This window comes from Macrobrachium rosenbergii, unplaced genomic scaffold (assembly GCF_040412425.1).
Source record: "Macrobrachium rosenbergii isolate ZJJX-2024 unplaced genomic scaffold, ASM4041242v1 171, whole genome shotgun sequence".
Taxonomy (NCBI): domain Eukaryota; kingdom Metazoa; phylum Arthropoda; class Malacostraca; order Decapoda; family Palaemonidae; genus Macrobrachium; species Macrobrachium rosenbergii.
The window spans coordinates 3626686-3643060 of NW_027100729.1; the positions used below are offsets into that span (position 1 = coordinate 3626686).

Genomic DNA, 16375 nt, shown 5'->3' on the forward strand with positions numbered 1-16375 from the left:
GTTTTTTTGGCAATTCTGGTGCTAAGAAGAAGGACTTTGTCCCAATTCGGATCTCCGGTTTCGTAAGTCCCGAGTTGGCTCGACCCTTGGGAACAAACCTTTACTTGGTTCTGCCTTTCTCTTTCAGAGATTTGCCAGATACCCCGGTAATCAAGGTTCCCACCAGGGCACTGACTTGTTCTTTGGACAGTGGACAAGAACTTTGGGTCTTAGTCATCTCAACTCGGCCTTGAGTTCAAGCCAGCTCCTTAGCTAATAAGTCCTAGGCTTCAGAAGAAGATTGCAACTGCTGATGCCTGGACGAAATGATACTTATCGAGTCTCTGGAACTGGCAGCGACATTGCCTAGACCTGGGAATGGATTTCTTCAGGAGAAGTATCTATTTCCCTTAGGTCTCGGCAATTCTTTCCATCGAACTTCCATCCCGTCACCTCTCCTGTGCTCCCGATTCAGGAAATGCCAGCCGGCTAGAGCTAATTGCCTTGGTACCCTGTCATCTTGCAGAAGCTTCCCCATGGTGGAGAATGGAAGTCTGCTTCCTTTCCTCTGTTCTTTCCTCTTCAATGTATGAGGAAAGAGTTAGGCTAATGCTTGATTGAAGGAACCTTCGAATATGCTTGCATATTCCCCTCACATCTTGTGTCTACTTACGGATTCACAGATTGAGGAATAGGCTCACACTGGTAAGACCTTGTCTTGAATTTGTGTTACTGAGACGATTAGTACCTTGTCATCACCGTCCTGAGCTCAGGGCAGCCTTTTGGCCATCCGAGAATTCAGGATGGGTTTTGTGGCACTCACTGGTTTCGTTGAACAACAAAACCACAATAGTGGCATTTGTCGACAAACAAGAGGCAATTGTTTTTTTCTCCTGTTTCACCTCGACATTTGCAGGTACTCGAGTGTTGTTCTATTGCACACTCGACAGCTGAATTAACCAGATGCATTCCTGGTGGGGATGTATTGGTAGGCAAGCCTGGCCTCGGGTTTGAGTGATCGGGATGGAACATGCTGCTCACTCTTTCTTCACGAAGATTCATGCAGAGACTGCTCGACCGAGAAATCCTTACCGTCCTTCTGTTGCCTCCCTGCACACAAGTCGGTAGTTTTTCCTCTCTCCTTCATACCAGACCAGGGGCCGCTCTGTTGAGGCATGCTGTCTTTTTGGTGAAAACCCGATATCGACGTTTTTTCCCTCCGTATTTGTCCATTTCGCTAGGGGTTCACAAAAATTGCTCACCCCGAGTTACAGACAAATACTTGAAGACTTCACCTTCATCCGACCTGATTGCTGAGGCATTGAGAAGAATTCTGCTTGACCCATCCTCCTGTGCAGCTACACAAGAAGCAGTTCTTGAGGTAGTACATCCCTGTGTGTTCAGGACTGGGAGACTTTCCAGCTTTCCTTGCAAGCACAGGCTTTCTCGCCAGGCGGCAGTGGATATACAGTAGCTGGATATCCCTTGAAGTCCTGTGCAACACTGTCTGAGGGACTGGATCCGTCTTCGCTGGTGGTGTTGTTGTCGGAACTTCTTCTCGGGTCAGAGTCCCTCATCAAGTCTGGACTTCCTCGTCTCTTCTCCGCTGAGGGCTGCTTCTCTCCCTTTCATTTGTGAAGTACGTAGGCCTTTGTGACCTAGTCTTCTATCTGAAGTAGCCTTCGTCTCCTCAGTCGAGAGTTAGCTACGGACGAGAAGCTTCTTCAGTCGTGCTCTCTCAGGGAACTGTTTCCTGGGTGGCATATGACTCTCGTTTAGGGTTCCTGTCCGTGTTCTGCACGCGCCTTACGAGAGTCGTCGGATAGAGATATGCTCTCTTAGGACCATCTGTCATCTTACCCTGGCCTTGGCATAGAAGATGGAAGAACAGGGATGGGGATCATACCTCAACTCCTTCTCGGATGTCGTAGGTGGACTCCGAATCCATTGGTATCAATTGTTGGGTTCGAGTCCTTCTTGTTCCCCTCCTCCTTGGACTTTGTGTCGATGATCCAGATTATTCATTACTTTGTCCTTTAGGGAGCTGTGGTACTTTCCAAAAAGGCTCGACACTCCTAACCAGGATGTTGTCAACGTTTTTGCTAGTACTGTCTCTCCCACGGAAGAAGTGTCTAAGGACACATCTTCCTCCTGACTTCGTGAAGCAATCAAAAGAGGTACTTGGCAGCTGACGACGACGATACCGGTACCTTTCACCCGAGAGCTCACGAAGTTGATGGTTTGGTCCATCCCTCGCATTCCGGAAGTTTCTGCTGGTCTGGAGGTAAGACGTGACTTAGACCACACTCTTGTCTTCTTCCTTCGGTCTTGCCCACAGGCCCTTGGAACTTTTTCCTTGGCTCTGTGGTGGCTGCTCAACAAGTTGTGTTGTCTTACCTGGCTCCTTCAAGAGGACGAGTAGCATCTCGCCTAGAGTGTTGGTTCTGGAAGTGAGAAGGATTCCTAGAGTGACTGGCCTCTCTTCCTCTTCCTTCCCCGTCCTCCAACTTCTCCTCCTTAGGGATGAGAATAGGACTCGAACCAATAGCTGCTGGAACTGGCACTGATGCGGTAAGACTACACATCGAGCACCCGTTCTATTTTTCTCATAGAATCATAGAAGCAATTCCTCTCCTTCCTCTAGCAAGGGGAGGAAGGAGAGACTGGCAATAAGTGAACCCTATCTCGGCTTTTCCTTACTGCCTCTGACTCTAGATCCTTCCAGCCTATTTCGTAGGAGTTATGTTCCCTCACTCATGCGAAAAGGTCCAGTATCTGACATTTGATCTTCCAGTTCCTACACTCCGATCAATATATCAGAGGCACAGTACTCCTCCTCGCTCTTTCGACCAGTGAGTCTTCCTAATGTAAAGGACCGAGGGTTTGTATATTGTGTCGGAACAAATAACAATTTTTAAAGTAAATTGTATTTTTCCTAACTTCACAAACCTGAGGTCCATTACTCTTTATGCCCACCTCATGCCACCCCTCAATCTGAACCTGGACCAAAAGGCGAACTGGAATGTTTACATCCGGGCAGGTGGGTATCCCCGCCTACCTGGAGGTAGTTACTGCCTAACCACCTTGCTCAAGAGTTTAACGGCTGTTTCCAGCCTACGCCTGAAAGTAATTCCTAATGTAAAGGACCTCGGGTTTGTATGGTTAGGAAAAATACAATTTACTTTAAAAATTGTTATATTTTGCCAAAGGTGCTAGGTGGCAGATCATTTCAAAGCAAATATCATCACCTCCAGGAGTAGATTTATTGCTGTTCAAGAGAGTATATTCCAGCTCTTCCATATCGAATTTCATATTATAATATATATCTTCCTTTGTTTCATTATTGATTCTGCTTTATTCTTCATTTTTCTGAAATGTTTGTCCAAATTTTGGTCACTACTTATTTTGGCAAAACTTTCCCCAAGTATGTTACTAATTTCGAAGGGATCTAAAACTTTTTTGCCATTGTCTAATATAGCTTGTCCTGGTAGTCTAATGTTTGTTCCATTTATTTTTTGGAATTTTTCCCATACTTTTTGAATGGATGTTTTGCTTGTTATTTCCAATACATAGGACTTCCAAGATATTATTTTACCTTTTATGACTTCTTTTCTGAATTTAGCTGATATTTTATTATATAAAGGTTTTAATGCATCTATTTCTAATAGTACAGTTGTCATTTTTAATATATTTTCTTCCAAGAATGGCTTTGATTTATTTATTTTATTGAATCATCTGTTTAGAGTATCTAACCTTCTTGCTAAAGTGTGTTTTTCTCATACTAATTCAGAGAGATCATCTGACCACGAGGGAACTCTATGTTTTTTATTATGGGGTTTTGAATGAGGAATAGCTTTGTCTGCTGCCTTTTTAATGAAAGATACAAAGAATTCGTTTGTCTCGTTGGGAATTCTCAGATAATCATATGGCGGTATATTTCTGGTGTGCAAGTTAAAAATGCCCCCATCTGCTTTTTGCATGTTATAATGTGGAGAGTATGGTTTCGGTTTATTATTCAATAAGGATATTATTATGGGAAAATGATCACTTGAGTAGGAGTCATCACTAAAGTATTCCAGTTTAGTTTGTCAACTATATTTGTTGAACAAAGGGTGACATCTATTGAGGAAAATGTTCCATGGGTTTTTGAGCAATAAGTATTTACTTCGTTGTCAACAGAGATTATTAGTGTTCATCAAGTTCTATTTTTTCTCCATCTTTATCTGGTGTAATGCTGTTATAGTCCCATATTGGGTCATGTGCACTGAAATCTCCTACAGTTAATATGGGATTCTTAAAATCTTTTGTTATTTTCTGTAATATGTTTAAATCGTACTTTTTATTAGGCTGGTTGTATAAGTTAATAATATCAAATGAATTATTTTCTATTTTCACTGTTATTGCTGAAATTTGTAATTCAGCGTAATCTATATCTACTTTGTCGTATATCACTTTATTATGGACATATATTGCTGTTCCTAAATTAGTTTCATTTTCCTTTGATGTTGTGGCTGGTAGATATTCACTTATATTTGGAACAAATTTTCTGACGTGTTGTATACACATAATCATTGGTTCGTATTCACTTATGAGTCGTTGGACATCTCCTAAGTGCATTCTCGTTAATAATCCATTTATGTTCCATTGAATTGTATAACGATTGAATGGTGTAATATGAGAGTGGTCAAATTACTCTAAACTATTTAAGTTGATTTTTTTTTTAATTTGTTATAAGTTAATTTGTATTTTTGTAGGTCTTGATTAATTTTTTGATGTTTTATTTTCACTTTCGTTGGCTGTTACATTTTTTTTTATTTAATTTTTCCATTTTGATTTTTTTTAGAATATCTACAACACTGATATGTTTTTCTTTGTAATATTCTAAATGTTCAATACACATGCAACCTTCTTCGTGAGATTTGATGTTTGTTTTTTCCTTATTCCTATACCTCATGAAATTTCTTAGGGTGTTGGTTAGGCTTTCTTTAGTTATAGTTTTATTTTTGTGGCACATTGCTATAAAGCATTTACCACCAACACATGTGTCTTCATGTTCATTAGTTTGTTGTTCCTTTTTGGTTTTTGTAATTGGTGACGGGTGAATTTCTTTGCTTTCATCGTAGTTATCTGTGTGTCGGATTTCCATTTCACCTGAATTATGTGATTCTGCTCCCAGAGGTATTATTGTTACAATGGGAGAGAGTGGAATGTGTGGTTTAGTGTTCTGTTTCTGAACTTTAGCTTTTGGTGAGATCGGTGGATTATTTATCTTTTTACAGCTTTGTTTGGTGGAATTAGGTTGGGTCTTATCTAGTTGCCTCTTCCGAGTTGTGTTATCCATTTTGTTACATTCTTGTGATTTGATTGTGTCATTGTTGTATGAAATCTCCATAGAAGAGCTCTTTTGATCATGTATTTTTTTTAGTGATATTTCTTGATTTTTATTGCCATTCACCTCAGTTTGGGTATTGTTTGATTTTGAAGTATCTGCGTACCTAAATTTCTTAGCAGGGTCATTCAATCCTCTCACTTTAATTCTAACTTTGCTTCCCTAATCGACATTCCAGTTCATTCTTGTAGTAATTCAAGTTCGGTATTGTAAATATAGAATGCACATGTTTTAGATCGGGCATGATGTTCTAGGCCACAATTTATGCATTTTGGTTGGCCACAGTCCCAGCGTGTTTTATGTTCTTGCGAACTGCAACAGGCACATCTAGGAAAACTTCTGCATTTGATGACTGTTTGGCCATATTTGCAACAGTTCTTGCATTGCATGGGTTTGGGAACATAAGGTCTTAGTTGCCTGTTTGATCCAAGTATTTTAATTTTCAAGGGCAAGGTTTTGCCACTGAACTTTATTTTTGCTATTTTGATAGATTTATTTTTGTCTCTCCTGCTTATTTTATAGTTCGCAGTCTTCAACATTGCTGTATCTTTTCTGTATTGAATCTAGAAACATTGATTTGTTTTGTATTTCTTCTTCTAGATTTGGTAATATCACTGTGCCTTGTACACTGTTCATGGTATCATGCCTTGTGACGCTTATATTTATGATCTCTATGTTGTTAATATTTTGATAATTTTCTGACTGGATTCTGGTTGTTGTTTCAACCCTTTTTTTAATTTGTCTTATGCTCATCTCTTGTGATGGGCATCGGTTCAACAAGTAATTTTCCAGTTTTAGTAAGGATATGTCTTGGTTGGCTTGTAAATTCAAAAACCTTGACCAGTTTGATTCTCCAAAAAGGGAATCAAAGTGAACCAAGGTTGAGTCTGGTCTATATTTTCTTGTATTTATTCTTTTAGGCTCCAAAGGGCCTGCAGTTGAAAAGTTTGAACTATTTTTTGTTCCTTTTTTTGATAGGGACACAGGCACAGAAACATCTGGTTCAAAGGAGAATGGTTCCATTGTAACAATGCCAGGTCCTCCTTTTACAGGGGCATCCTTTTTCTCGCATGGGTCATCAACATTTGGAGAATTTTCAATCTCCAAGGTGGGTGCAGAGGTCGTCATCTGTGCCAAAACAGTATCATCAGAGGGCCCAGAGGTACTCGATTCTTTATCGTTACTATTCATAAAGATCGAATAGAAAGAAAAAAAATAATAAACCTGAAACTTTAAAAAGATATCATTAGCCTTTCATGGGGTTTATTCTTCCACTAATGGCACAAGTGAGAGCCGACTCCCAAATGTCCGGCCCCTGCCCTACCCCACAGGGGATGGCACAATACGATGAGAGTGGCCCAAGTGTAAGCCAAACCTGCTTGCTAGGACCGAGATTATTACAAGAATACAATCGTCCCCACGCTAATCATATTATGGGCAAACTGGATAGAATGCCGAAAGTTCTGTCTCCAGAACCAGACCCCTCGGGAATCCTTGGTCTAGCCCTAAAGAATAGTTCCGCCTTTGAGCTATCAATCTGATAACTCTCAGGTCCGAACATTATCGGGCAGTTGATGATCCCACCGCAGCTCTCACTATTTAGCTTCGGATATAAACCCATTCCCAACTAAGAAGATTGCGGAACATAGCCTCTCCTACCCCTCTAGGAAAATGCGCATAACTACGTCTCTTTCCACCCTCTTTCCCATAAGGGAAGAGGGAAGAAGGGAAGAGAGAAAGAAGTATCAACTGGGAAGAAGTCCTGCTGCAGATTCCTGGATGAAATGATACTTATCAAGTCTCTGGAGCTGGCAGCGATATTGCCGAGACCTGGGAATGGTTTCCTTCAGGAGAAGTATCTATTTCCCTTAAGTCTCGGCAATTTTTTTCATCCCGCTTCCTTTCCCATGCTCCCGATTCAGGAAATGCCAGCCCGGCTAGAGCTAATTGTCTCAGTATCCTGTCATCTTGGAGAAGCTTCCCCATGGCAGAGAATGGAAGTCTGTTTCCATTCTTCCGTCCTTCTTTCCTCTTCGAAGTATGAGGAAGGAGTTAGGCTAATGCTTGATTGAAGGAACCTTCGAATATGCTTGCATATTCCCCTCACATCGTGTGCCTACTTACGGATTCACTGATCGAGGAATAGGCACACACCTGTAAGACTTTGTCCTGGAGGTGTGGGACGGAGACAATTAGTACCTTCTCGTCACCATCCTGGGCTCAAGGCAGCCTTCTGGCCTTCTGAGATTTCAGGGTGAGTTTTGTGACACTCAGTGGTTTGCTGAACAACAAGCCACAGTAGTGGCATTTGTCGACAAACAAGAGGCAATCGTTTTTTCCTCCTGTTCCATCTGTCGACATTTGCAGGTACTCGAGTGTTCTATAGCGCACTCGACATCTCAATTACCCAGATGCATTCCTGGTGGGGATGTACTGGCAGGCGAGCTTTGCCTCGGGTCTGAGTGATCGGGACGGAACGTGCTGCTCACTCGAAGATTCATGAAGAGATTGCTCAACTGAGAAATCCCTACCATCTTTCTGTTGCCTCCCTGATCAAGTCGGTAGTTTACTCTCGCTCCTTCATACCAGACCCAGGGGCCGCTACGGCGAGGCATGCTGTCTTTCTGGGAAACTTGATATCTACTTTTTTCCCTCTGTATTTGTCTGTTCGCTAGGAGTTCTCAAGCATTGCTCACCCCGAGTTACAGACAAATGCCGGAAGACTTTGCCTCTCGCCGGACTTGATAGCCGAGGCATCGAGAAGAGTTCTGCTTGACCCAGCCTCCTGTAGCAGCTACACAAGAAGCAGTTCATTGGGCAGTACATCCCTGTGTGTTTGGGACTGGGAGACCTTCCAGCTTCCTTCGCAAACATAGGCGTTCTTGCCGGGCGGCAGTGGCTATAGCTGGATATCTCTTGAAGTCCTCTGCAACACTCCCAGGGACTGGAGCCGTCTTCGCTGGTGGGTGTCGTTGCGGAACTCCTTCTCGGGTCAGAGTCGCTCTTCAAGTCTGGACTTCCTTGTTTTCTCTGCCGAGGGTTGCTTCTTTCCCTTTCATTTGTGAAGAACGTAGGCCCTTGCGACCTAGTCTTCTATCTGAAGTAGCCTTCTCCTCAGTCAAGGTTTAGCTACAGATGATAAGTTTCTTCAGCAGTCTTGCTGTCCCAGGGAACTGTTCCCTGGGTGGCATGTGACTCTCGTTTAGGGTCCCTGTCCCATGCTGCACGCGCCCTTACGAGAGTCGTTGGATAGAGATGTGCCCTCGTAGGACCATCTCTCATCTTGCTCCAGCCTTGGCGTAGATGGAAGAATAGGTGAAGGGGATCAATACCTCGACTCCTTGGATGTCGTAGGTGGACTCCGAATCCTTCGGCATCTATTGTCGGGTTTGAGTTGTCTTTGTCCCCCTCCTCCTTGGACTTTGCATCGATGATCCAGATCATTTGTTACTTTGTCCTTTAGGGAGCTGTGGTACTTTCCGAAAAGGCTCGACACTCCTAACCTGGATGTCGTCAACATTTTCGCTAGTACTCTCTCCCAAGGAAGAAGTGCCTAAGGACACATCTTCCTCCTGACTTCGTGAAGCAATCGAAGGACGTGCTCGGCCGCTGATGACAACAATACAGGTAGTGCTCGAGTTACGATGATTCGACTTACGATAATTCGCTCTTACGATGGGGTTAGCAATTAATATCGATACAACAATATTTTGAAAATACGTATTTTTAAATTTCGCGGGTGACTGGCGCAGGCAACAACGTACAATCAGGCAGTGTATGGTGTACGAAACGTTGGGCAGAGAGGCTGGAATAGGTACAGTACATTAATTCAATGAGTCGACCTTGCTTGCTCTCGTGCCGGAAGTTAAAGCAGGTCGGTGTTCGTTTGCGATTTTTGTGCTTTTGTAAATACACCAAACTCTAAAATTCAAATTTGTATCACTATGTCTGCCAAACACCCAAGTATGTCTCGTGCTGGTAGTGCGAAAAAGAAGAGGCAGTCTATCACTCTGGAGCAGAAAATGAAAATTATCAACCAGTGTGCCGCTGGAAAGCCAGTCATGGTAATCGCACGTGACGAACATCTATCTCAGTCGACGGTATCCACCATCCTTAAAGACGAGAAACGGATAATGAACGCTATAAGGGCATCTGCTTCAGTTCATTCGACACTTATATCAAAGAAGAGGATAGGACCTTTGGAAGAAATGGAGCAGTCACTGGTCACGTGGATGGAGGACCAGATACAGAAGCGTATGCCACTCAGTCTCCTAACCATCCAAACAAAGGCTCGCATGCTTTTCGGTGAACTGAAGAAAAACTATGATGATAACCACAACAAAAGTTTTGTTGCAAGTGCTGGATGGTTTCATTGCTTCAAGAACCGTCATAATTTTCATAGTGTGAAAATTAGCGGTAAGCAGCAAGCGCTGACGCCGAAGGAGCTGCTAAATTCAAGGATATTCTGCAAAAGATCGTCATTGATGAAGGGTACTTGCCGGAGCAGATCTTTAATGTCGACGAAACAGGACTGTATTGGAAGCGTGTGCCTCAACGGTCCTACATCCATAAAGAAGCAACAATGATGCCTGGGTTTAAGGCATACAAAGATCGACTGACTCTTCTGCTTGGGGGAAATGTGGCTGGGTCTAAACTTAAGCCACTCATGGTTTATCACTCCGAAAATCTAAGGGCATTAAAGAGAATCGACAAGCATACACTTCCTGTGCATTACCGTCATAATAAGAAAGCATGGATGACTGCAGTGCTGTTCGGAGACTGGTTTGTGCGATGCTTTATTCCAGAAGTGAAAGATTATTGTAGGGAAAACAAAATCCCCTTAAAAATTCTGCTGATTCTAAACAATGCTCCTGGCCACCCTCAGAACATCGGAGATATTAACGAGAACGTAAAAGTTGTGTTTCTGCCACCAAACACAACTTCTCTCATACAACCCATGGATCAGGCCTATTATCTTCGGAACACGTTTGCTCAGGCTGTTCAGGCTACGGATAATGAGGAGAAAGATCTTAGGACTTTCTGGAAGGAATTCAATGTTCTGAACTCCATTATGAACATTGGAAAGGCGTGGAAGGAGGTAAAGAAAGAATGTATGAATGGGGTTTGGAAAAATCTGCTACAGGTGTATGTGAACTCATTCAAAGGTTTCAATAAAGATAAAGAAGTTGTGGAAACTAATAAAAAGATCGTGACACTTGGGAGAAGTTTAGATTTAGAAATTGATGAGGAAGACATCCAAGATCTTTTAGATGTGCAAGATGTAGAGCTTACGGCAGAAGATTTAATTGCGCTTGCAGAAGAGAGAAAAAGAGCAGACGAGGAAAAAGAAATTGAAGAAGAACCAGAGCGAAAGTTTACGACAAAAGCACTAGCAGAGGTTTTTGCCTCATTTGAACATGGACTGAAACTTTTGAGTGAAATGGATGGGAACATGGAATGGTTTGATAAAGTTAAAAGAGCACAGCTAGACGCTGTTGCATGTTACCAAGTCATTTATGAAGAACGAAAAAAACGCACTATGCAACCGACGATGGAACACTTCTTTAAGAGAACAACTCCAGTAGCATCGCCTTCTCCCTCCCCTAACCCCACCCGCACCCCTACCTCGACATTTGAGCCTCGATCCCCTTCATCTCTTAATTTTGAAACACCTGAACTAACAGAAGAAGAAATACTATCTGAAGAGGAGCGAGTTGATGATCCTGAAGCTTTATCATCCTCCTCCTCTTCCGATTTTTAGTTATCTGTAGCCGTGAACAGCCTGACACCGTTCACGTGAATCACATGTGCCGACGACGGACCAAATCTTGGTGAGTACCCCTTACAGTACAGTCTGATTCTTTTTCTTGTTATTCAATTTCTTTTTATACTGAATTATCGTAAGTCAATCTGCATTGAATCTGCAGAATTAGCTGGTATTAATAATTACCACTCTACCATATATGTATAGAATATACCGTAGGCTAGCTACTGTTTACGTATACGATTACCATACTGTACTCTATCCTAACTCTGGTTAGTTTTATTCAATTTCTCTTTATGTTGAATTATCATAAGTCAATCTGCATTGAACCTGCAGAATTAGCTGACATTAATAATTACTATACTGTATATGTATAGAGTATACTGTGTAGTGTAGGCTAGGCTACCATATATGTATACATGGTACTGATTACCCTTGTGTAGGCTAGGCTATATTCGACTTACGATTATTTCAACAAACGATGGGTTTTTTGGAACCTAACCCCATCGTAACTCGAGCACTACCTGTACTAGTACCTTCCACCCGAGAGCTCATGAAGCTGATGGCTGGGTCCATCCCTCACATTCTGGAAGTTTCTGTCGGGCTGGAAGCAAGACGTGGTGTCATAGACCACACTCTTGTCTTCCTATGGTCTTGCCCACAGGCCCTTGGAACCTTTTTTCCTTGGCTCTGCGGTGGCTGCGCAACAAGTTGTGCTTTCTTACCCGGCTCCTTCAAGAGGACGAGTAGCATCTCGCCTAAGGTGTTGGTTCTGGAAGTAAGAAGGATTGTGAGAGTGATTGGCCTCTCTTCCTCCCCCTTCCCCATCCTTCTACTTCTCCTCCTTCGGGATGAGAATAGGACTCGAACCAATATGTGTTGGACCTGGCGCTGATGCAGTAAGACTACACATCGAGCACCCATTCTATTTTTCTCCTAGAATCATAGAAGCAATTCCGCTCCTTCCTCTAGCAAGGGGAGGGAGGAGAGACTGGCAATAAGGGAAACCCTATCTCAGCTTTTCCTTACTGCCTCTGACTCTAAGATTCTTCCAGCCTATTTCGTATGAGTCACGTTTCCTCACACATGCGAAAAGGTCCAGTATCTGACATTTGATCTTGCAGTTCCTACATTCCGATCAATATGTCAGAGGCTCGGGTACTCCTCCTCGCTCTTTCGACCAGGAGGAGTAACCCAGGTGTGCAGAACTCCAGTCAGTTCAGGAGACTCACTCAGATTCCTCCCTCCAAGCAGTGAGTCTTCCTAATGTAAAAGACCGATGGTTTGTATATCGTGTCGGAACAAATCACAATTTTTGAAAGTAAATTGTATTTTTCCTAACTATACAAACCTGAGGTCCTTTACATTGCATATTATGCCCACCTCATGCCACCTCTCAATCTGAACCTGGACCAAAAGGCAAACTGGAATGTTTACATGCGGGCAGGCGGGTATTCCCGCCTACTTGGCGGTAGTTACTGCCTAACCACCTAGCTCAAGAGTTTAACGGCCGTTTCCAGCCTACACTGAAAGTAATTCCTAATGTAAAGGACCTCAGGTTTGTATAGTTAGGAAAAATACAATTTACTTTCAAAAACTGTGATTTTATCATTCCTCTGCTCTCAAAGTACAAATGAGAACCCATACTGGAGAGAAGCAGCCATTCACCTAGCCGAAGGAGTTTTTCTCCATCCTATGTTCTTAAAAGGCACATGGAAACTCATACTAGATAGAAATGATTTATGTATATGCACTGGGTGTCCAAGTAGCCTTTTCATTAGAACCACCTCAAAATGCACGTGCAATTTGTATAAGCAAAAGGTCATTCTTCTGTAGATAGATTTATAATATTCCCAACTCATGAAGGAAAGATGCTTTTCATTTGTTTGTCAAGATTTATAATATTCCCAACTCATGAAGGAAAGATGCTGTTCATTTGTTTGTCAAGATTTATAATATTCCCAACTCATGAAGGAAAGATGCTATTCATTTGTTTGTCAAGATTTATAATATTCCCAACTCATGAAGGAAAGATGCTGTTCATTTGTTTGTCAGAATTAGAGTAAGTTGGGAATTTGTGGTAAAGGCAGAAGCTGCTGGTTGAATGTCAACAAATGGTGGCCCAAATAAAATTCATTCCAAACAGAATCCAAGGATGCCATTTTATTTCTTTTGAGACAAATTGTGTCCAGATGGTCATTGCATTGTGATATTTGTTTTCCCAGAGGATGCTTATTTTAGAGTTGAAATGAGCACATACTGTAAAACATGAAATTATTTTCAGTTTCAAATTCTGCTTTTGTTATGAATGGTGCTATTCAGAACAAGTTTTTCTCAGATTTTTTATTTTATTTCAGAGTATTCCAAACAGAGGAAAATTTCAAGAGCTCATAACTAGGATTTGAATATTGCAAATGGAACACCCTGTGGAAATGTCATTAATCAAAGAAGAGATGGAGAATTTGGAGGAGGATCTTCCTGAAAACACAGATGAAGACCCTTTATTTGCAGATCCCTTCTCTGAAGTCAAGGCAGAACCAAAATTATTTGACCATGGTATATTTGATGTGAACTGTTCATCCCAATCTATTAAGTACGAGGACAGCTCTCCAAGCTGTGATGGTGAAAGTGGAAAGAAGGTCTGTATTGCAGAAGAAAGTAGACATTTGGTTAAAACAAAAGAATTTTCAGAGAGAAGCAACGCAGCGGGGAAGCAAATAACTTGTGCTGAATGCCAAAGGACATTTTCAAAGATGTCCCTCCTGAAATACCACATGAGAACTCACACAGGTGAGAAACCATATACTTGCTCTGTATGTCAAAGGAGTTTTTCTCGTCAAAGTAATCTCAAAACACACATGAGAACTCATACAGGAGAGAAACCTTATACTTGTTCTGTATGTCAAAGAAGTTTTTCTGATCAACGTAGTCTCAGAACACACGTGACAACTCATACAGGAGAGAAACCTTATACTTGCTCTATATGTCAAAGAAGATTTTGTCATTCAAGTCCTCTCAAAACACACATGAGAACTCATACGGGAGAGAAACCTTATAGTTGCTCTATATGTCAAAGAAAATATTCTGAGAAAAATACTCTCAAAACACACATGAGAACTCATACGGGAGAGAAACCTTATTCTTGCTCTTTATGTCAAAGAAGTTTTTCTCATCAAAGTCATCTCAGAATACACATAGCAGCTCATAAAGGAGAGAAACTTTTTACTTGTTCCATATGTCAAAGAAGATTTTCTTATCAAAGTACTCTCAAAATACACATAAGAACTCATACAGGAGAGAAACCTTATACTTGCTCTATATGTCAGAGAAGATTTTCTTGTCATAGTCATCTCAAAACACACATGGTAGCTCATACAGGAGAGAAACCTTATACTTGCTCTATATGTCAAAGAAGCTTTTCTCAGCAAAGTACTCTCAAAACACACATGAGAACTCATACAGGAGAGAAACCTTATACTTGCTCTGTATGTCAAAGAAGCTTTACTCATCGAAACCGACTCAGAACACACATGCGAACTCATACAGGATAGAAACCTTATACTTGCTCTATATGTCAAAGAAGATTTTCTCAGTCAAGTCATTTCAAAACACACGAGAATTCACACTAGACAGAAACTGTATACTTGATCTTTGTCCAGGTAGTTTTTCTAATTCTGAAATTCTCAGAGTACCCACTGGAAATCATTGTAGAGAGGACATTCTCCAGTCCAAATCTCAAAAATGTTGGACAGTTTTAAGTGTTTGAGATTACTCATGAAAATTCATAATATTTAGAGGGCAGTTTAATGTACTGAATGCCAAAAAGATTTTTAGAATTCCTCTGCTCTCAAAAACCTTACGTGAACCCATATCGGAGAGAAGCCATTCACATCTCATGAGTGCTAAAGGAAATATTGTGAATCAAGGTGTCTCAAAATGTGTGTGAAAACTCATAACTAGAAAGAAGTCATATACTGTGCACTATATGCACTTGGTTCCTAAGAGTTTTTTGTCATTAGGTCCGTCTTAGAATGAATGTGTTAACTTGGAAGAAAAATGTCAGTCATTCTTCCACATGATGTTCAGGCAGTTTTTCTCTTGTAGATTCATAACATACGCAAGAAGTCAAGGAGGACAGACATTGTTCTTTTACACTGTGTGTTATATTTTTGCCTTGTAATCTCGAAATCACAGTCATTGTTTATCTCCAAACCACAACCATTGGTTCTGAATGCCAAAATAGTGCTTTCAAGTGTCAAAATGCACAAGCAAAGCTATTCATCAGAGGTGATGTTCAGTTGTACTGACAGATTTATTAAGGTTTGCATCTCAAAGTAAGTTGCACTGGGTATGGAAATAATTATTGTGAACTTATCTGCAAAATCTATAAAAAAAAAAAAGCAACAGCAGCCTAAAGGGACTATAAAAAGTAAAATCCTTATTTATATTTTTAGGATTGAATTAATTTTTACAGGGAAGTTATTCTGATTCTGTGTTGTAGATGGTGTTATTGAGAGCGTTTGTTTACTCTTTTTATATATATATATATTTTATTTCTGAGTATTCCAAACAGAGGAAAATTTGATCAGATCCTAACTAGGATGAAAAGTCGTTATCATTCCTCTTTTTGTATGATTTCTAAATTAAGAATTAGTTTTGTCATTGGCTGGCATGAATTTTTCTTCCTTTTGTTATTAGGCATTATGCATATGCACTTGTATATGTAGTTGTAAGCTTGAATATTTCCATGATATGTCAGTCTTAGTGGAAATAAAAAGATTAATTTCTTCATTAAACATCAATGAAAATTAGGTGCAGGTTTCTTTGATTATTTTTGATATGTTCTTGGTTTTAATATTCTACAATGAAATAGTCCATTCAGCACTTATTTCTAGGTAATTCCATTGCTAGATACCAGAGAAAGCTAAATGAAATGTTGGAGGTACTACCCCCAGAGCGAGCTCCACTAGATGGAGTCGTGTATGGAAAAGGGTGAGCTACAAAAACACGGAACCTTATCCTATAGAGATTCCCAATGCCAAAAGTCCCAACGAAAGAGGTGCCGATACAAACCCATGCACTACTCGCGGACTGTATGCAAGGCAACACTAGCCGCATTCCATGTTAGCACCCACCTCACTAGAATGAAGTTTACCAAGGAGGGAGAGAATGAAAAACAGGGGTGGGTCAGTTCGGGTGACTGGGCCCCTCTCCAGAAATAGATTTTTCCTTTGTCAAAATCC

General features: G+C 41.2%; 1 protein-coding gene across 1 annotated transcript in view; it reads left to right on the forward strand.

The window, feature by feature from the left end:
* Positions 1-15943, forward strand: part of LOC136838183 (gastrula zinc finger protein XlCGF57.1-like) — a 73926-nt gene extending 57983 nt beyond the window's left edge. Inside the window, exon 3 of the mRNA XM_067103058.1 lies at positions 13490-15943. Within this exon, the coding sequence (XP_066959159.1) occupies positions 13547-14683 (1137 nt within the window). The 5' untranslated portion in view covers positions 13490-13546 and the 3' untranslated portion in view covers positions 14684-15943. The remainder of the gene's footprint in view (positions 1-13489) is intronic.
* Positions 15944-16375: the final 432 nt, after the last annotated feature.